At 37.7% G+C, this 21881-nt stretch overlaps 1 protein-coding gene across 1 annotated transcript in view; it reads right to left on the reverse strand.

Annotated features, from left to right (window-relative positions):
• LOC114047398 (tubulin polyglutamylase TTLL11-like) overlaps positions 1-21881 on the reverse strand; it is a 237933-nt gene that overhangs the window by 153739 nt on the left and 62313 nt on the right. The window contains exons 5-7 of the mRNA XM_027868227.1: positions 18202-18777; positions 16746-16841; positions 12807-12925 (exon numbers count right to left, since the gene is read on the reverse strand). Of these exons, the coding sequence (XP_027724028.1) occupies positions 12807-12925; positions 16746-16841; positions 18202-18777 (791 nt within the window). The remainder of the gene's footprint in view (positions 1-12806; positions 12926-16745; positions 16842-18201; positions 18778-21881) is intronic.

Consider the following 21881-nt stretch of genomic DNA (forward strand, 5'->3'; position numbering starts at 1 on the left):
CACTCTAGTATCTCTGCCAAGAAAACCTCATACGGGGTCCCAAAGAGTTGGACACAACTGAAATGATTAAACAAAAAGTCTTTTCCAGCTCTAACATCCTATGATCAATGGTCAAAGATCCCTTCCAACTCTAACACTTCATGATCCTTTGCAATGATACTATTCTTCTGGGGTAAAGTAGCTCCTCCACTTTGGTTTCTTATTGGATTTCTCAGCTACATGTTTAAGCAAATGAAGACATTAGTAAAAAATTAAGTAAACATACTGTAAATCTTGTGCTTGAGTTCAATGTATAGCACTTTTGTTTTTTATTCATCACCTGGTTAGGTGGAAAGAGCGCTGAAGATACCTGTGTATCAGGCTTATGACTTTGAGCAAGTTACATCCCCTCTCTAGGTATCAGTTCCCTCTTCTATGAAACAAACAGGGGAAAAACTAGATAATTTCTATGCTCCCTTCTAGCTCTAATAATTGGAGAGTCTGTGGTTTTAGTCTGGTAAACTCTCAGCTTTTGCATAGAATGATTGTATTATAATGTGTGTCTTTGTGTATGTGTGTGTGTGTGTATAAAAGAGTCTCAGAAGATATTAATTAAAAGCTTATTGTAAAAGTAATACCCTACCTACCTCACAGAGAGCTATTGTATATAATGCATTTTTAGACATTAAAGTGTTAAAGAAATGTATTACCGTTGTTGTTGTTACCATTATAATAATGAGACTTCTTCAAGCATCATACTTGATTTAGCATTAAGTCAGCCACTGACAGCGTGACAAGCGATTAAAAACAACTGTTGAATGAACTTTGATGCTAACAACTCAACCAACCAGTGACTATGGGATATTTATTTCCTCACCCTCTCTTTCATAGATAAAACACAAGAAAACTTTTAATATGAGAGTAAAATATGTATTTTGCTGCTATAGCATAGCCTGAACAAGAGCAGATGTTAATGAAGTCTCAGGTGTATGATGTTTTCCTCACCATAAGTAAATGAATTGTCAGGAAGGAGACAAAGGGAGTAGAGCTTTCAGTTAGAGCCTGGGTCACTTGATAGGCTCATAGGATCAAACCTTTTAGAGCTAGAAAGAAACTTAAGAGATCATTTAGTCCAACCCCTTCATTTTATAAAAGAGGAAGCTGAGACCTAGAGTTGGGGAAGTGACTTGTTAAAGGTCTCACAGGCAGTAAGTAGCAAATTCAGGTTAATTCTGAATCATTCTCTTTCCATCATGCCATATCTTTCCTTCCAGTGCCCCAGTAGAGTCACAGATTGGGACAAAAGGACTAAGAATATCATAACAGAAACAAAAGCTTCAGGAACATCCAGATTCCATGTGCCTCATGCTCTAGAGTATTGGGAAAAGAAATCAAAACTTTGTAAAAAAAAAAAAAAAAAGAAAAGAGAAAAATAATCATCTACATACTTTCTGAAACATCTATTTTTCCCAATTTTTGCTTGAGGGTGAATCCTAAACTGCCACTCCTTGAATTTCTCTTGTTTATTTTAATGTAATGGTTAATTAAAAGAAAATGAACCCTTCCTCAAGCTGAAGATCCACCTGTTCAGGTTATAGCTCATTATCATAGCTTTTTTTCCCTTAGTTCCTTAAGTGTTTAAAGTGTGATGCATAAACTACAAAACTTTGTTATTCTTATCAGGTATCTATTGTTACCAAGAATGTCTTCAGCTTCAGAAGTTTGTTTTCTCTCCAGAATGAAAATTTCTTCTCAACAGTGAATTTAGCTTCAAATGAGCTGGGATCAAATTCTGGATATGCCACTCAGAAGTTGTGTGTCCTTAGACAAATCACTTAACCTCTCAATCTCAGCTTCACCATTGGAAAAATGAAGACAGGCTGCCTTCAATCTCTAATATTCTGGGTTCTCTGTGACAGAATGACCACTGGATTTGGATTCAGTACCTCCGTCACTTAATAACTTCATGACCTTGGCCAAGTCGCTTAATCTTTCTGAGTCTCAGTTCCCTCATCTGTAAAATAAGGAGGTTAGACTGAGGGGTGGCAAAGGTCCCTTCCAGTTCTAACATGATGTAGTAGTCTAAGACCCCTTTCATTCCACCATGGCTGATGGTCTTTTCCTTTTTCATGCTCTAAGAACTATGATCTAACACTCTAGGTACTAAACTTCTTTCCATTTTCAACATTCTCTTGGCCATAGGGTTCACTCAAGAGACATGATAAGGCTTAGAAAAGATGCATCATCAGGTCCTGGAATAGTACAGAGTTTCCTCAATAAGATTCATAGCCATTCCAAAGAGACTGAACCTAATAGATAAAGAATAGATGTTGCCCTGACTACAATGTGGAGCTGAACAGGCAACCAGATAGTCTATTAGTACACATATCTTGGATAGGTAGTGCATCTGAATCCAGAATTGAAGAGGCAGAGGAGAGTTGGATTCATATTCAGGAGAATGTACACTTCCAACGTTTCCTGACACAGAAGTCTATTTTTTTTTAATGCTAATATGATCCTAGTTATCCTATATATGGCTGTGAATCATGGAAAACCACAGTCTCCAAAAAACCAAAGCAATAGGCAACTCCAAATGAAATTGGAGAGACATATTGCAGGGATGATTGGCCATGGACAATGAGTTGGGTGCAGGTAGCATTAAAAAGATACCATGAAGGACATGCAAGATTAGAAAAGGAAGGAAGACTTGTCATATGGTGAGAAAGGGATAACAGATGGACAGCCTGAACTGGCATCAGTGAAATATTAAAAGCCCTAAAGAAAGCCCTCCAGTATGCTGGGTAAATCCACTGTAAAGGATTTATGGGAGGATGTGGCTAAGAATTACGTGGGATGAGAAGGGTTTGTGACCTGTATAGAGGTAGAACAAATATTTACATTGATTAGATTACAAAGTCATTAAAATATCAAAGTACCCTCAACTTTAATGACCAAACCTTATCTCTAAAGAGCAAACAAATCTAGATTCAGAAAAAAATGCTAACATTTAAAATTCAATAGAGCAACTGGTAAAGAAATTTCTAAATACATTTGTAACCTCATCACCACTTTGGAATGGCTTTGAAAGGAATATAGCAAAATTCAGTGTTGCTGAAACAATGCCATTCGCACCCCCACCCCTATCTCCTACCCCTGTAAGTGGTGACTGTCCATATGTTAGGTTGCTTTCCATCTGCTGTTAATTTATTCAAAATCATGCATACCTGCCATCAAATGAAATCTGTTTGTGTCTAATCTAAGTCTTAAATAACACAATCGAATCATCTCTAAAAACCCCAAATTCCCTGTAAGTCTAAGAAATGATTCCATTTCATCATCAGGGGAAATGCAATGGACCCAATTACTAGTTCCACCATACTCAGATCATCTGAAGATTTTCATATGGGAGAGGTGGTCTTCTCACCCCAAAACAGTGCACATGCAAATGATTTGTTATTCAATTCTTTTCTGCTCATATTTTTCCAAGATATGGTTTGACACATTTCCGAGCATACATTTTTTATAATTTGTTAACCCTGACTACAGATATATGTATGAGAAACTATTGTAACTGTTTCATTGTATGGGAAATTTTAGAGTTGGTTCAATGTAGGAGAAACCATTATAGTGCTCCCCCAAAAGTATACGTAATCATAATTTTAATCCTATATTTTGCTTCATATCTTGATATACCAATTCATTTACTGTTCATCTAATTAGGACCAACATAATTTTCTGTAAATAGATTGTAAAAAAAAAAAATTAACATTGTGACTTAATGTCAATTCAGACCTGGAAGGACCTTAGGAATTGTATTTTTATTTTCAAATAAACAAACAAGTACCAAAGAGGGGGAGTGGCCTCTTCCAAGACACCCAGTAAATTGGTTACAGAGCCATGGCTACAGAATACAGGTCTTCAAATTTCCACTCCAGGGTTATCTGTATACTATCACACTGCTTCTCTAAGTCTAATTTATACATAAGCTCTTCGACTGTACTTTTGGTCAGTGTAGCCTAAAAAATTATCCGATAGAGGAGACCTCATCCCAAAGGATCCATTAGAAGTCAAATGAAGCCATGGAATTTTGGCTGCTTATCTACAGTGGGAATATCTCTGCACTTCAACAAAATTTTTCTGTGAGGATATCCATGCCAGAAAATAGCCTCAGCTCAAGAAAAAGTGTTTGGTAAACAGAAAAAATATACAGATGACTCCCAAGTCTGTATCACCAGTCCCACCTCCTTCCAGTTCTCTAGAACTGCATTTCCAACCTATATATCTACTTATCTCCAACTATATGTCTTAATAGTATATCAACTGAGAGTTGGGAGACCTGGGTTGAGTTTTTAGGCCTAAAACTAACTAGATATCTGATACTAATCAAGGCATTTTAATTACAGGCCTCAATTTCTTATCTGTAAAATGAGGTAAGAGATAACATCTAATACATCAATCTATGATAAAATCACATGGTGTAAACCAAATTTATCTTTTACCTACATCCCTATTTGCATTAATAATATCACAATTTTTCACCCAGACTTGAAATCTCAACACCATCTTCGAATCCTTCCTCTTCCTGAACTCTCCTATCCAATTACTTGCCAAGACTTGCAAATTGAGTTTCCGCAGTCTTGTTCATTATCATCTTCTCCTTTCCATTCCTACAAGCTCCTAATGTATGTCTCACCACCCTAATGTATATTTTAGTACCTCAAAGAATGTTAGTATATAGAACACAGAACATTAGGAATGGAAGATAGCTTAAAATATAGAATGTTAATAAAAAAATAAACAAAATGGTCACATTTATATAGCACTCTAAGAACTTACTAAGCACTAACATATATAGCACTTACAAAGAGGTTTTCATTTTTAAAATGATAACCCTATGAGTTTAGTAGCACAAGTAGTAGTATCCTCATTTTACAGAAGAAGAAAATGAGGGTCAGATTTGCCCACGATCTCACATAGCTAGTAAATTTCAGAGTCAGAATTCAAGCCATAACCTCCTGACTACAAGTACAATGTTCTTCTTTATTGCTTTTTACACTACACTCCCTCTTTTATTGGTAGAAAGAAGGAAAGGGAGAAGCAATATATACCATGACAATGTGGGGAATTCCACAGGTCTCTCTTGATTCCAAATTTAATACTTTTAAGGATATCCCTCAGAGTGCTGGAACAAAGAATCACAAAGCTAGAAGGTTCTTTGACACATAAAATATTAAAATATAGATCACAGAATATTGAAAGCTAAAAGAGATTTTAGAATATGGCATATTTGAAGACAGATAGACTTTTAAAACTGATTAGGCCTTTAGAAATAAGAGTTCAACCCCTCATTTTACAAATGAAGAAACAGATACCCAGAAAGTCAAAGTAACTTGACCCAAGGTTGCACAGCCACTAAACATCTGAGTGAAAACTTGAACCACACTCTTCTGCCTCTTTCCTAGTGCTCTCTGCTGTTTCTCACCTTGCATACAATTTCTTTGCACCAATCCATCTTACAAACTGTTCTCAGTGAAGAATTTCACACAGAAGTATTTCCTTTCTCCTCTGGACAATAACTGTTTAAGACACTATTGGGCTGGTTCTTCAGACATCACTACATCAGCGTACATATTCCAGTAGCATTAAGATACCAGGCACAACTCTCAGAAAGACCTCCCAAAGATGATATATGGAGGGAAAGCACAGCACAGAGACCAGAAGACAGCTAGGGTGCCTTTCTCATCTCTACTGTGACACAGCTACTGGACAAACAAACTAGCCATTAAGCCTCTCTTATGGAAAATGGTTAAAAGTCATAGGATCAAAGGATTTAGAGCTACAAGGGGGTTTAGATATCAGTTGGTCCAGTGCCCTAATTTTACAGAGGAGTAAATTGAGGTCCACAGAGGGTAAGTGACTTTCTTAGGTTAAACAGGTAGTAAGCAGCAAACCAAAGATTTGAACTCAGGTCCTCTGACTCTAAATTCAGGTTGGTTTGTTTTTTTCCCAGAAACAATGCTGGACACTTTGAGCCAAGAAGACCTGTATCCAAATCTTGCATCTGATACTTATTACCTGTTTGGTCATGGGCAAATCAAGTCACTTAACTTCTTTGAGGCTCAATTTCTTCACTTGTAAAATGGGAATAATAAAACATGTAGTACCTAACTCATAGCATTGATATGAAGATCAAATGAGATAATATATATGTAAAGCACTCTGGCAACTTTAAAGTCTTATAAAAATCTCAGTTATCATCATTATTATTACACCAATGAGCCAATTCCAGTCAACAAGCATTTATTAAGCACTTACTATGTCGCTAGGCACTATGCTAAACTCTAGAGATTAAAAAAAAAAGTAATCCCTATTCTCAAGGAACTTACAGTCTAATGGGAAAGACAACATGCAAACACTTTGCACAGCGAGATACTCCAGAGGCAAGGCACCAGTGTTAAGGGGGATTAGGAAAGGCTTCTTGCAGAAGGTAAGATTTTAGCTGGAAACTAAATGGAGCCAGGGAAGCCAGAAGGATGAGACAAGGGACAGCATTGCAGGCACTGGTGAAGGCAATAAAAATGCCCGGACTCAGGAGATAAGAGTGTCTTATTCCAGGAACAACAAGGAGACCAGTATAACCAGATCACAGAATATGTGGAGGGGAGGAAGGTATATAGAAGCCTGGAAAAGTAGGAGAGGCTAAGTTATGAAGGACTTTAAAAGTCAAACAGAAGATTTTATATTTGATTCTAGAGATAATAGGAAGCTACTGGAATTGACTAAATGTGGGAAGGGGTAGGATGATATGGTCAACTCTGTGTTTAAAGGAGATCAGTTTGACAGCCAAGTGGAAGATGTACTGGAATGAGGAGAGATTTGAGGTAGGGAGACCCACCCAGCAGGTTATAGCAATAGTCCAGGACCTACACTAGGGTGACAGCAGTATTAGAGAAGGGGGCATATATGAGATAGGTTATTAAGGTAGAAATGATAGGACTTGACAATTGATTGAATATGGAGGACTGAGAATAAGGAATCAAGGTGACACCTAGGTAGTAAGCCTAGGTAAATGAGAGGGTGGTGGTACCCTTGATAGTAATAGGGAAGTTAGGAAGAGGGAGGGTGGTTAGAGGAAAAAATGAGTCAGTTTTGGACATGTTGAATTTAAGATGTCTGTGGGACATCCACTTTGAGATGTTCAATAGGCACTTGGAGAAGTGAGACTGGAGGTTGGGAGAAAGGTTAGGGCTAAATAAATAGATTTCAGTCTCATATGCATAGAGATGAAAATTGAATCCATGGAATCACTAATGATTTCTTAACTGCCGAATCCCATGTCCTTTTCTCAGTTCTCATCTTCTTTCACCACGCCATAGTTTTTGATATTTCTGAGCAGTGATGTCAAACTCAAATAGAAACAAGGCTACTAAACTGTATGTAAGGATTTCTATGGGAAGCATATTGACTTAGAAAATTACATACTGATATTACTGTATTTTATTTATTTTGTTAAATATTTTCCAATTATACTTCAACCTGGCTCAGGGAGAGTGTTGTGGGTCACATCAATACCTCTGGAATAGATGATCTCTAAGATTTCTTCCAGCTCTAACATTCTACGAGTCTATGCTTTTCACAAGGTCATCATCATAATCTAGTCCCACAGCAAGCACCTTGTCATCTTTGTATAGAACCATGGATTTTGGATGTGGTACCCAATTTAACTGTGGATAATAATGTACCCGTGCTTAGCTGCCTATCAAGCTTTAAATAAAATTCTGTTTATAAATACTTAATAAGCTCACATTATGATGTCTACACGGCTAACAGCGATATTTCAGGTTCTGCCCCTACGAAATGGAGGAAACAACAAATAGCACATTAACATTACTTGGATTTAAATGTGCATCTGGGAAGTCAGTCAACAAGGTAATTTTCTGCAACTTTATCTCAAGTGGACTACTATAATAACCTCCTAATAGGTCTTTCCTCCCTCAGTCTTGACCCTCTCTAATATATCTAGCTTTTGTTTTTGAGTCATTTCAGCTGTGTCCAATTCTCTGTGACCCTATTTGGGGTTTTCTTGGCAAAGATACTGGAGTGGTTTGCCATTTCCTTCTTTAACTCATTTTACAGATGAGGAACTGAGGTAAACAGTGTGAAGTGACTTGCCCAGGGTCACACAGCTAGTATCTGAGCTTGAATTTGAACTCAGCTCCTCCTGATTCCTGACTCCAGGGCCAGTGCTCTATCCACAGCACCCCGTTCTAGGTGCCCAACATATCTAGCACTTACTGTTAAAGTGAACTTCCTAGTACATAGCTCTCTGTGATTCTATTACTTCTCTCATACCAAAAGCTTTAGTGACTCCTCATTGTCTCCAGAATAAAATCTGACCTCTTTTGCCTGGAAGTCAAAGCCAATTATAATTTGGTCCCAAGCAACAACTCCCTTCATGTATTCTACATCAAACTGGGCTAGTTAAATTTATGTGAGTATATACAAACCTTGGGGTCTTTGTTCAAGTTTGTTGTTATACCTAGAATGCACTTTCTTCCCTCTCCATTTCCACTTGTCCATTCTGGAGCCCTGGAATAACAGCACCACCCACACCACACCTTGCTTTTAGTCAATTCTCCAAAACCATCATCCAGTGGAACAATAGTAACAAGCAAGGGTTTGTTTAGTGCTTATTATGGTGCGGGGACTGCACTGAATGCTGAAGATACAAAGAAATGCAAAAATGTGGTCCTTGCCCTCAAGGAGCTCATTTTTAAAAAATGAGTTTTTATTGATATTTTCTGTTTCTTACATCATCATAATTATTTCAAATATCCTTCCTTTCTTTTCCTCTCCAAGAGCCATCCCATATGACAAATAATATTTTTTAGAAAGAAAAAAAAAGGAGACCATATTTTAATGTTGGGTCCAATATGTAAACAAGTATGTACATGATAGATAGATAGATAGATAAATAGATAGATAGATAGATAGATAGATATGTAGTATAAATGGGAGGTTATGTCAGAGAGAAGGAACTGGCAGTAGACTTGGGGGTTGGGGAGGGGACAGAGACACTGGAAAAGGTCTTTTGCAGCAGCTGGGATTTGAACTGAGACTTGAAGGAAGCAAGGGAAGCCAGGGGACAGAGAGAAGGAAAAGAGAGCTGGTAAGGGTGACAGCCAGTGAAAAGGCAGTGTCAGAGGGGCAGCTAGGTGGTGAAGTAGATAGAGCTCTGGCCTTGGAGCTGTGTGACCCTGGGAAAGTCACTTAACCCCATTGCCTAGCCAAAAAAAAGAAAAAAAAAAAAAGAATGCCAATGTCGCTGGATCATAGAGTAGGAGAAGAAGAGTAAAATTTTAAAAGACTAGAAAGAACCAAGTTGTGAAGGCCTTTAAAAGCCAAGTAGAAGATTTAATATCTTATCCTAGAGGTAATAGGGAGATAATGGAGTTTATAGAATGGAGATATATAGCCAGACCCAAACTTTAGGAAGATCACTTTGGCAGTTGAGTAGAGAATGGGTTAGAGTGGGGAGAGACAAGGTAGGGATAACAACTAGGTGTGAGGTGTACCAGGATGATGGCTGTGTAAGCAGAGAGAGGGAGATATATACAAGAGATGGTGTGAAAGTAGAAACGACTTGACAAGAGATTGAATGTATGCAACTGTTATGAAAAAGGGCCCACCACCAACACAAACTGTGGAATCATCACCACGAACAGGACCGGCGAGCCAACCTAGTTGAAGCAAGATGAGATTAAGTAAGTGACTTCTAATGGTTCCCTATAGCCTAGGATTCTACCATTAGAAAATATTACTTAAAAGAATTGAAATAGTAAATTCACTTGTCCTTTATGCAATTTTATTATAATTGAGCACGGAAACAAAGTCACCAACATGAGCAACAAGATAATCCAGTAACAGAGCCTTTCCATTCATTCACGGAGTTTTGGAACTTTTGTTGGAGGAAGAGGCAGCTTCAAAATCCTCTTCTGATACTTCATCAGCACATATGGAGGTAGCCTCTGACTCTTAATAGGTCCTATCAAGCTAAAAGGATTAGACTATAGGCCCAGAAGCAGACTACGTCTGGGCAGTGCAAGCTATAATTTGGAGCTAGCTAAATGCAGAAAGGCTCATTAAGAAAAGGTTACTAATTTACTAATCATTAATTAATCATTACTTTCTGACCACCAGGTAATTATTTTCAACAAAGCAACTCACGAACAAAATCTAAGTCCACAATCTTCATGTGGAGATAAGATTCACAGTAATGAAAGAAATTATAAATTCTTGAAATACTGAAATAAATATGGAGAGGGAGAGGAGAGGAAGAGAAAAAGGGAAAGAAAATGAGAGGAACAGAGATAGAAGGAGGAAGGGAAGTAGAGAGAGAGGAAAGTAGGTAAGCAGGGAGAGAAAGGAGACAGAAGAGAGAGGGAAAGGAGGAGCGGGGGAGGAAAGAGAATGAAGGGGGAAAAGAGGGTCATAGAGAAGGGGAATGAGAAAGGGTGGATGAAGAGGGAAGAAAGTGAGGAAGGGAGAAGGGAGAAAGATAAATGAGAGGGAGAGAGATAAGAGGGAAAAGACAAACAGAAAGAGAGGTGGAGAGAGGGGAGAGGGGGGAGAAATAGATAGGGAGAGAAAGAGGTGGGGGGAGAGGGAGAAGACAGAAGCATCTAAAGTACACCAAGTAGAAAGAAAGGAGGCCCATGAACGAGGCATCACAATTGTGAGAGTATTGAGATATGTAGGTTCTCAAGATATCTAGGAGAGGGGAGAATACCAAAGGCATTGAAAAAAAAAACAACATCATATTATAATTGCCTTATAATGACCAAAAAAAAGTGTCAAAGAAAATATAAACTATTGAACTATATACCTGCCTGCTTTCCCATTTACATAAAATTTTTATGTATTGACATCTTTCATGAGATAGTAGAAAGAAATAGACAAGTTTTCACAACTGATATTCCAAAGTAGATCACATCTTTACCATCATAAGATTAATTGAAAGATACAGAGAATATAAAATGTCATTGTGCATACTGTTTGCTGACTTAAAAAAAAAAGCATTCAATATGGCAAAGCAAAATGCCACCTTACAAGTTCTCCTCCAATAAGGTGTCTCCTATGCACATGTCAACAATTTATGGTTCCTTGAAAAATATAACAGCCCTACTAAACAACCTTCTGATCATTAATGTCAGGCAAAGCATAAAACAAGGAGCCAAATGCTCACCAAAGATTTTTCACATCTTAATGGAGGAGATCCAGCATAGAAACTAAGTTAAAGAGGGTCCAAAAGACCTCACCATTTTCCAGATGCTTCTGTTTGAAGATGACAATGTACTAATTTCATCAAGTCCTGGAACCCTGTAGCACCTCCTAAATGAGATCGCTGATCACTCTCACTCTAAAGAGTTTGGTCTAAAAACTGCTTAGGAAAATGGAGTGGGGGCAGCTAGGTGGCACAGTGCACCAGCCCTGGAGTCAGGAGGACCTGAGTTCAAATCCAGTCTCAAGACATTTGACACTTACTAGCTGTGTGACCCTGGGCAAGTCACTTACCCCCAATTGCCTTGCAAAAACAAAACAAAACAAAACAAAACAAAAGCGGAGTGAATGAAGGGTGCCTATCCTCCAGATTCTGGGAGGCAGTTAGATGAACAATCTAGAAAGCTCATCCACCACATACATATACTCATATATGTAGGGATGTACATACACACACACACAAACACAAATGTATATATGTATATATATTTGGACAAACACTAAAAATAAATAATTAGGCCCAAAATTGAATAAAAGGAATAAAGTGGGTTGGATTGCAATGTTAGTTTAATGAACAAATTTTCCCTGAAACAAAGACCCATGCTTTTAATACCAATATTCTACTGGCAGTATCATAGGACTAGAAGTCATGCAACACTAATCTAAAGAATTGAAAAATGATTATCATCCAGATAGCAGTGGAGAGGCACATGGCAGGGGTCATTAGGTATTATTTAAAAAAAAAAAGGAATTACAAAGAAAACCTACAAGAAAAAGAAAATGTATGAACAAAAAAGATAGGCTAATCATCTGGTGAGAAGGATAACCAGTAGACAGCCTGTGTTGTGTGTCCACTGGTATTAGCAAAGTGTCAAGAGTGACGAAGCATTTTCTGGGAAGACACATATAGGAGTTGTCCAGGATGAATAGTCACAGATAGCTTGCAATTGGCATCACTGGAGTAACTAACCACATTGATGAGATCACAGATCCATTTAGAGTAGCAAGTATTTCAGAATTCTAGCAATCTATGTTTTTCGTCACTTAGAGCTATAACATTATATGATCTAGATTCTAACACTTTATGTGCTAAGGTCCCTTCAAGCTTTAACATTTTTGATTCTTCATTCAAGAATATATTGAAGGTCTTTGAGATCTTCAAAGGTAAATACAATATAAATATGGGTGATACATTACTATTTTGCAAGAAATTTTGGGGGGGAAATGATTTTTACAGGTGATTTATTCCAAATTTCATCTATATTAGACAAGTATTCATTAACCAAGCCCCATGTACCAGATTAATATGCATATCTTTTAATACTTAATTTTGTGAATCACTCTGGTTAGGTGCCATGTTATTCATTAATGGCAAACATGATTATTAGATTACTTGATATGTAAATCACACTTACACTATCAACATTTTAAAATGTTTTAAATAAGGTAGAAAGCAATTTTTTTTGCAATCTGAAGAATTTAATTTACCTGACTTAAGATATTATAAAGTACTGATGATGAAAAGCAAATTATATAAAAATACTTACCGGTTTTCTTTTTTCTTATTCTTCAGTGGGTCAATTAGGCGGAGAGTATCTCTGATTACTGCTACTTTTACTTCTTCATCGACAAGACTTGGAACATTTTCAAACACCCCTGGAGAAAGCTTGAATTACAAAGGATTCTATGTTACAGTGAAGATAGTTTTTTTCAGTGCTAAATGCATACTCTCTTCATTGTTTGTATTAGCTTAAGCTGTATTCCTGACTATATAGTCATGAAAATGTTAAGGTATAGAATACAATTTAAAAAATATCATTGACTCAGTCTTAGAGATGACAACCCTTTTATATAAAATAACTAACTTTTTAGAACTTTATGATAACAAAACACATGATTTATATTACCTCATTTTATCTTCACAACAACTTAGTGATGTAAGTCATCTAAGTATTATTATCCTCAGTTTAGGAAGTGGGGAAACTAAGTAAAACAAGATACCCCTAAGTTACAGAACTAGTAAATGGCAGGCAGATGTCAATTTTCCTTCTACACACCACATCCAATGAATGTGGGGGTGTTATTACACACACACACACACACACACACACACACACACGATTTGTCAAGAATTTACTCTTATGAGTGATTTTTATACCTATAATGGTATAATCTGAAAATTTAGGTTAAAGTCTTGTATGTGTCATTTACCAGCTGTGCAAGTATGGGTGTCTTATTTTGCCACTCTGAGCCTTACTTTCCCTACCACTAAATGGGTGATAATAAGACTTAGACTACCTACTGATATCACAGGAAATGCACACTCCCCTTCCTTCCCAGGGGAGGCAGTTGTGAGAGACTAGAAAGAGATCTAGATCTGAAGGAAGGGGATGTAACTTCAAATCTTAGCTTTGTCATTCCTTTGCTATATGGCCTTGACCCAATCACATTATCCTTTAGTCTCAGCCTCACATGATAAAATGGAAATAACAATACTTATACTACTTCCCCTTCCCACCATAGGGTTCTCTCTTTCTCTTATTAATTTATTTTAATTTATCAACAATCACTTCCACGAGTTTTTGAGTTTTAAATTTCTCTCCGCCTCCTTTCCCAAGACAGCGCACCATCTGATATCGGCTATACATATACATTCCTATTAAACATATTTTCACATTAGTGATGTTGTAAGGAAGAATTAGAACCAATAGGAGGAACCACCAGAAAGAGGAAACAAAACAGAACAGAAGAAAAAAAATAACAAATAATATGCTTCGATCTGCATTCAAACTCCATAGTTCTTTCTCTGGATGTGGATAGCATTTTCCATCATGAGACTTTTGGAAATGTCTTAGATCCTTGCATTGCTGAGAAGGACTAAGTCTATCAAAGTTAGTCATCACACAATGTGGCTGTTATTGTGTACAACATTCTCCTGGTTCTGCTCACTGTACTCAGCATCAGTCCATACAATTCTATCCAGGTTTTTTTGAAGTCTGCCTGCTCATCATTTCTTATAGCACAATAGTATTCCATTACATTCATATACCATAACTTGTTCAGCCATTCCCCAATTGACAGGCATCCCTCAATTTCCAATTCTTTGCCACCGCAAAAAGAGCTGCTATAAATGTTTTTGTACATGCGAATCTTTTCCCCATTTTTATGATCTCTTTGAGATACAGCCCTAGAGGTACTATTGCTGGGTCACAGGGTATGCCCTTTGGGCATAGCTCCAAATTGCTCTCCAAAATGGTTGAATCAGTTCACAATTCCACCAACAATGCATTAGTGTTCCAATTTTCCCACATCTTCTCCAACATTTATTATTTTCCTGCTCTGTTATGTTGGTCAGTCTGATAGGTGTGATGTGGTACATCTCTGAGTTGTTTTGATTTGCATTTCTCTAGTCAATAGTGATTTAGAGCATTTTTTCATATCATAGGGTTCTCTTAAAGATCAGATGATAGATTATATTAAAAAAACCTTTGTAAATCATAGATGAGAGAGAGAAATAATATAATGCATAGAGAGCTGGTCTCAGAGTCAGAGTGACCTGAGTTCAAGCCCCATCTTTTATATATACACACATAAACACATAATATAAATATATAAATATAATATATAGTATATATAAATATATAGGGATATTTAAATAGCCTTATATATACACATGCACATATATATGATGGGGATATACATATATATGATGAGGAGATATATATAATATATATACATATGTATATATATGTGCACATGTACATGGACACACACACACACACACACACACATACACACAGAGGCTAGGTGACCCAGGATAAGCCACTGAATCTCTCAGTCCCCCTTAGCAACTCTCTAATGCTGTAAGTTTTAAAGTAGTTGCTAATCTGCAGCAGGAGATGGAGATTCCTTGTCAGAAGTTCCTTACACCAATGAAATCACAAGTCTAGATTTTAAAAATTCATGAACAGTTTATGTATACTACTTATTATAAGAATGATGACCAAAAGAATTGATGAAAATTTTTTAAGAAGACAATCATTGTTTATATTTGTGATCCAGACATGTCAACAAGATTAAATCACATCATAATTTCAATTAGATGGTCTCTTGGGTAATCACTAATTAGTACATGTTAAATTTGATGGAAAAAGCTAGCCACATTTCTAGGTTTCAAGACCATAAAAATATAAAAAACTGGCATGTGGATTTTTCCACATGACATTCCAAGTTCAACGAAATTGAAAATATCCAGACTTGAAACAACATTAATAACTAGTATATTTCTAGATGCTTTATTTTTTATTTTTTATTTTTTTTAGGCAATTGGGGTTAAGTGACTTGCCCAGGGTCACACAGCTAGTAAGTGTCACGTGTTTGGTCTGAGGCCGGATTTGAACTCAGGTCCTCCTGACTTCAGGGCCGGTGCTCTATCCATTGCGCCACCTAGCTGCCCCTAGATGCTTTATCTTTTAAAAAATGTTAATGAAATATTAAAAAATCTAGATCAGACCTCAAGCAAGTTGGGTTCTCCCCTCCCCTCCTCACCCCAGGAAGAATTTATAGGAAGATTTGCACAAAGGTAGTACAGGATAGCTAGCCTTGAATGGGTCACCATCAGTATCACTGGAAGAAATACCTACATTAATACATCACAAATTCATCAGATTATTGATATAAAACATCCTCTAAAATTGTATGGAAGTGACTCTGGATTTTGGAAGGCTATTGCATGAACCCACAACTCATCAAGAATGGCTGAATCAGCAAGCCCCACATGAGACCATGAAGGGTATTAGCACTAGCAGGGAAGGTCACACATGCCCTGGGAACAAAAAGGTCTAATTATCCAGGAAGCAGCTTGGATTTAGAAAAAAATACAAACTCTTCTGCCCTCCTTGAATTTTAGCTCTCTAATCTTCAACAAATTTGCTCATCTTTGCACTCAAATTAACAACTCACTCACCCACTCTGCTCAGACTCCAAGATTGCACTGTCCTACAGTCTTTGTGGTAATCAGCCAGCCTTGCCTCTGGTCTCCAGCCTTTCTTGTCCCATTTCCCTGGCAAAGGTTATCTTTCTGTCCTTCTCCCTACTCCAGATATTTCCCTAATTAGGATAGTCTGGCCCTTCTTCAGGGAACACATGACAGCTGTGCCAGTACAGTCCAAGCTCTGACAGGTCCAAGCCAAGTTTGAAACTCTTTAAGTTAAGACTTCGCAATGGACGATATGTCCATCCATCTTCTAAGAATCAGCCTACCTAGACTAGAAGAGGTACATCCCCAGAGGTTTAACTACTAAAGGATGGTTCTTTTTTTGGCCACAGCAACTCATGAAGACCCTTTCTTAAGAAAAAGTAACAACAATTTGATCTCTTTTGAGGGAGGGAGGCCCCAGATAGAGATGGATTTTTTGAAGCATTAACCTTGAAAATATTTATAACATAGAAAATGATGAGAAGAGAGAGAGAGAGAGATGTCTTACCTCTTGTTCATGTTCTATTCTCATGCTGGGGTTTGCATTTACTTCTAGCAACATAGGCTTCAAATTTTTCATTAGAAGAATGTCAAATCCTAAGATCTGGGAATGAGAAATAGAATACTGAGTCACCTCTATGATCCAAGGTCTTCTTTCAGGTACTACAATTCACTATTGTAGACAATACTATATTCACTATGATTGCCTGAATGTATAAAGCATTTTTATAAATATTTCCATACACAGTATCTTGTTTTAGGGAGGTTACAGAAATACTGTAATATCCAATTTACAGATGTAGAAACTAAGGCATAGAGAAATGAGGGAACTTACCCTAAATTCATACAGGTGGTATATAATATTATCCCAATTTTCAGATGAAAAATGGAGGCCCATAGAAGTAAAGTGATTTGAAAAGTTGTACAATTAAGTACTACTTAAAGCAAGTACTACTGTCCCCCATTTTAAAAACTAAGGGAGATCACAGAGGATAAATGATTGGTCCACAATGAAGTGACTACTGAGTGGGAGAACTAGGATTAGAATCCAGGTTTTCTGATTCCAAGTATAGTGGGTTTTTTTTTAACCATTTTCCAATTCCAGATCAATCTATTCTTTCTGAAATGGAAATTCAGATGGATATTTTGTGGAAGGTTTCTTTGTCTTTCTCCCAAGTTAGAGAAAGTCTGTGGAAAACGATCAGTATTACAGGCTTGTTAAATAATACATGGTCAAAGAACAAGAATGATTATGCTTCTAAGACAAGGCAGTAATATCATCTATCTAACTTTAGACCTGGCCTGGGAAATGAGATGCTCATGAAAAGACAAGGACTGATGAGCAGGAGAGGCCAATGTTTATCATTCTTAATCATCAAGTACTAAGTTTCCCAGCCTTCAAAGATGATACATGCTTCCTGCTTTCAAGTCTGATGGAACAGTTCTAGTGCATCTGATCTGTAAGGTAAGCACTAGCAAATGAAACATCACAGGAAGGTAAAGGTCACTGTAAGTATACAAGCCAAGACTGGATGACCATTCATCAGTATGAGGCTTTATCTACTGCTCAGGTAGAATCACTTCCTCTTTCTAGGCCTCTGTTTACTCATCTGTAAAGGAAGAGCCTCTAAGGTTCTTTCTAGTTCTGACATTCAATTATGTTTCAAGTAGATGGACACATGTCAGAGTGAACCTCAATAACAAATTTTAGCTTTACCCTTACCCATAAACATTTCTTTAGCTGTCTAGATCCAAGTTTCTTTTTCCATGAAAGGAGGGGATAGGGTTAGGTGATTTTCTTTGGTTCTTTCCAGATCCAATATTCTATTTTCTGTGTTCTAACATTCCACAGCCTATTTCCTATGTTCTAAGATCTCTTCCAGCTCCAGAATTTTATGTTTTAAAGTTTCTAACAAGAGCAACCTTCTCAATTATGATTTTGTACCAGTGATTTAAAGGCTTACCTGGAAGCATGTTGGCCCAGGCCTTCCTGATGGTATATCAGATTGATAGAATACTTTGAGCTCTGGTGTTAGTGCAATAACAGTCTTAATGACCAAAGAAATAATGTCTGACCAGATTTTCTTGATGTCAACTCCTTTGGAAGAAAGTCTGCAAAGGATGCTGGAGAAAGTCCTTTTGCTGCCGGTATTGGCATTGTCAGAATGAATGAAGTTTCCACTGTGGATATTCAATGAATAGTTGGTTAAGTGCATAAATACATGATGTAAATTTCCAAAATTAGGCTCCTGATATGGCTCTGTACAAAATCTAGAGAGTCCATCTTTGGCTATATAAATCTCTAAGGGATCTAAAGACTTTAGTAAGACGTACAGACGAATATCAAATTTCAGCTTGTCAATGAGGAGAGGTTTACAGATGTATTCCTGGACCACAGCTGGCCTGCTCTGGAGGTTTCCTGCCATTCGAATGTCACTGGGGTCTTTAATGAGGTAGATTCCATCACCTTGACAACCACCATCAGGTTTCACAATGAAAGTGGGCTTCCAGCAGGGGTCACCATCTTTCACCATTCGAACCTGAAAGGAACAAAGGGGAAAAACAAGAGAGGTTAATACTGAAAACTACTTCCTTGACTTATTCAACAAGCTAATCAAGAAGACGATGACCAGAATGGTGATGGGACACCAAACTATGTCACATGAGGACTCTTGCAGAAACTAATCATAGGAAGTAGTGATGTATAATGGAAAGGCCACTGAAAAGACTTGAGTTTGAGTCCCAGCTCTGACTGTTACTAATTATGTGATCTTAGATAAGACCCTTCAGCTCTCTGAGCCTCAGGTTCCTCATCTGTACAATAGGGGATTAGCAATAGTTAGACTAGCTAGCTCATCAATCTGTTGTGAAAGTCAGATGAAATGATAGTTGGAACTCACTTCTGTCAACTTTAAAGCACTATATAAATATCAATTATTCTTCAATACTTCAAGTATCTATGATAACATCAATGTAGATACCTCCTCCAGGAGTACAGATCCTAATACTTTCAGAAAGTGACTTCATGATTTGCTGTGACCAGAAAATTCATTACCCTGTGGCAAACCTGGTCATGAGCATCCTCACACTTAGAAAGGTAGGACATATAGTTCATCACCAGGCTGGTCCTTAAAGCCTTTTCAAATTAATAAAAGCTGCCCTAAGTCCTCAAAATGATGCCTTAGTGAAGGCAGCTATTATCTTTAGTCTAGAGAAGAAAAGACAGAGGGGCATGACAGCTGTCTTCAGAGATCCAAAAAGCTGTTGTAGAGAGGAGTGATTACACTTGTCCTGTGTATCTTCAGAGGAAGGAATTAAAACCAATGGGTAGAAAATATAAGGAGGAAGATTTCACTTCAATACAGGAAAGAAACTTGCAATAATGATTTTAGAGCAACAGTGAGAGTGATAGGAGTTTTTAAGAAGGGAATGACAATATAAAATTGATATATTAGGAAGACTACTCTGATAGTGTAGGACTAGGGAAGAGAGAAAAAGCAGAGATGGAGAAACCAATTAAGAGGTTTTTGCAGTAATTAAGCAACTGTAAGTGATTTTGCAATCGTTATCTTACTTGATCCTCATAACACCTTGATGAGGTAGATGGTGCAAAGAGCACCACCTTCATTTAACAGATGGAGGGGCTGAGGCTCAAAGAGGGAAGTTACTTGATCAGTATCACAAAGCTAATAAGCAGAGATGGGAGTGTAATCCGGACCCTTATGGCCAGAAAAGATGCATCTTTCAATGTGAGAACTAAACTAGCTTTAAGTTTTCAAAGATCATAACTTCCTATCAGCTCATTACCTTCTACCTCATTCCTCTTAAGCCTGTTCTTCCTCCTTACCCTGACTGCTCCAGTCTTGCCACCCCTTCCTTATTCTCCCAGTCTATTGCCCTTGCTCTGGTCTCACCTTCTTCCCTTCAGAATCTTAGATACTTATCAAGACAAATGATTCATCACTTTAATGATAAACTATCCTCCACCTTTGAATTCCTTGCCCTCTTATCACTGTCATTCAGTCCTAACGAAACCCAAACTCTAGGTTATCCCCACCATCCAACTCTTCTATTTTGACTTACATGTGCTACTGAACACTGCTGAAGTAAGTCAGGCAAACATGATGCATCCACTACAAATTTATGACATCTAATCTCAACTAGGCCGCCACAGCTACATAGTAAGTCTTTTATTTTTCACTGATTGACCTTCTATCACACTCCCCAGAACAGGAATTACAAATCTTCTATTCCATCTTCAAGTCTCACCTAGTTCATTCCTCCTTTCTTTCCCTCAAAGAACTTCCCCCTCTCTCACTTTTATGGAAAAAAAATCAAGGCCATCCATCTGTTTTGAGCTACACTTTCTTCCTTACTTCATACGTCAAAATTCCTTACATCTGCCCCCTTTTCTCCTCCTTTGCTCCATTTTCTGATGAAGCATTCCTTCTTCTTGCCAAGACCAATCTCTATTTGTGTTCTTGCTCCTATCTCCTCTGGGGCCTCAACTCCTCAAAGACATCTCCACTCCCTCCCACCCCTCACCCCAGTCTATCTTCATTCTTTCTTTATCTACTGGTTTCTTCCTTGCTGCCTACAAACATGTCAGGAGGCATCTCTCTCATCCTTAAAATAATAATAACAACAACATATCTAGGATAAACAACTTTGAAGGCTGTAAAAACTCTGATCAATGCAAAACCAATTCATGATTTCAAAAGACCAACAATGAAGTATGCTATCCACCACCTGTGATGGATTCAAGTATAGAATGTGAAACACATTTTTAAAAACACAGCCAATGAGGGAATTTGTTTCGCTTGATTATGCATATTTGTTACAATGAATTTGTTTTTCTTTATTTTTTCCCCAGTGGGGTTGATGGTGGGTGGAAGATAAAACAGATTTCTGTTAACTCAAAAATAATTTTTAAAAATCTATCATATACTCAAGCTATTTGTTCTATATCTCTTTTCCCGTCCACATCCAAATTCCCAGAAAGGGTTGTTGATTCTACCTCTTGCTTGTGGTTTGTCCTTCGTTCTCAAAGAGGACCAGGATGTCAGGAAGATGATGACATGACTTGCACTTGACTTTGATTTGAGTGAGGGAGGGCTGTGCAAAGTCACCAGCCTCACTTTCTCCTGCAGAGCCATCTGGGTCCAGCGGCCAGATATTCATCAGGATGATTAGAGATGGCTCAGGATGCAATGGGAGACCCTGGCCCTTTTAAGCTAAGGTCTTTTCAGGTTCTCACTTTGAGTGAGGCAACGCCCATTCAGTGAACTGGCCTCTTTAAGAAGTGAGTCAAGGGACGGCCCCTTTAATTTAAAAAAAAAAAATTAAACTGGGAGGGAAAGAGTTGCTGGCCAAAAGAGAAACAGTTACTATTTACCTCCACTCTGAGACAGGAGGACCCAAAAAATAACCAGTAAGAGATACTCGATTCTACCTCTACCGTCTCTTGTACATCCTTCCTCTCTGCTCATACTATGATCACTATCCTAGCTCAGGCTTTCATCAAATCACCCTTTGCCTGCAACTACTAGAGCAGCCTTCTACTTGGTTTCCCTGATCTCAGTCTCTCCCCTCTCCAATCCATCCTTGATACAGCTGCCAAATTAACTTCCCTAAATTGCAGGTC

Source organism: Vombatus ursinus, unplaced genomic scaffold (assembly GCF_900497805.2).
Source record: "Vombatus ursinus unplaced genomic scaffold, bare-nosed wombat genome assembly UNPS02014786.1, whole genome shotgun sequence".
In the NCBI taxonomy this organism is placed as follows: Eukaryota; Metazoa; Chordata; class Mammalia; order Diprotodontia; family Vombatidae; genus Vombatus; species Vombatus ursinus.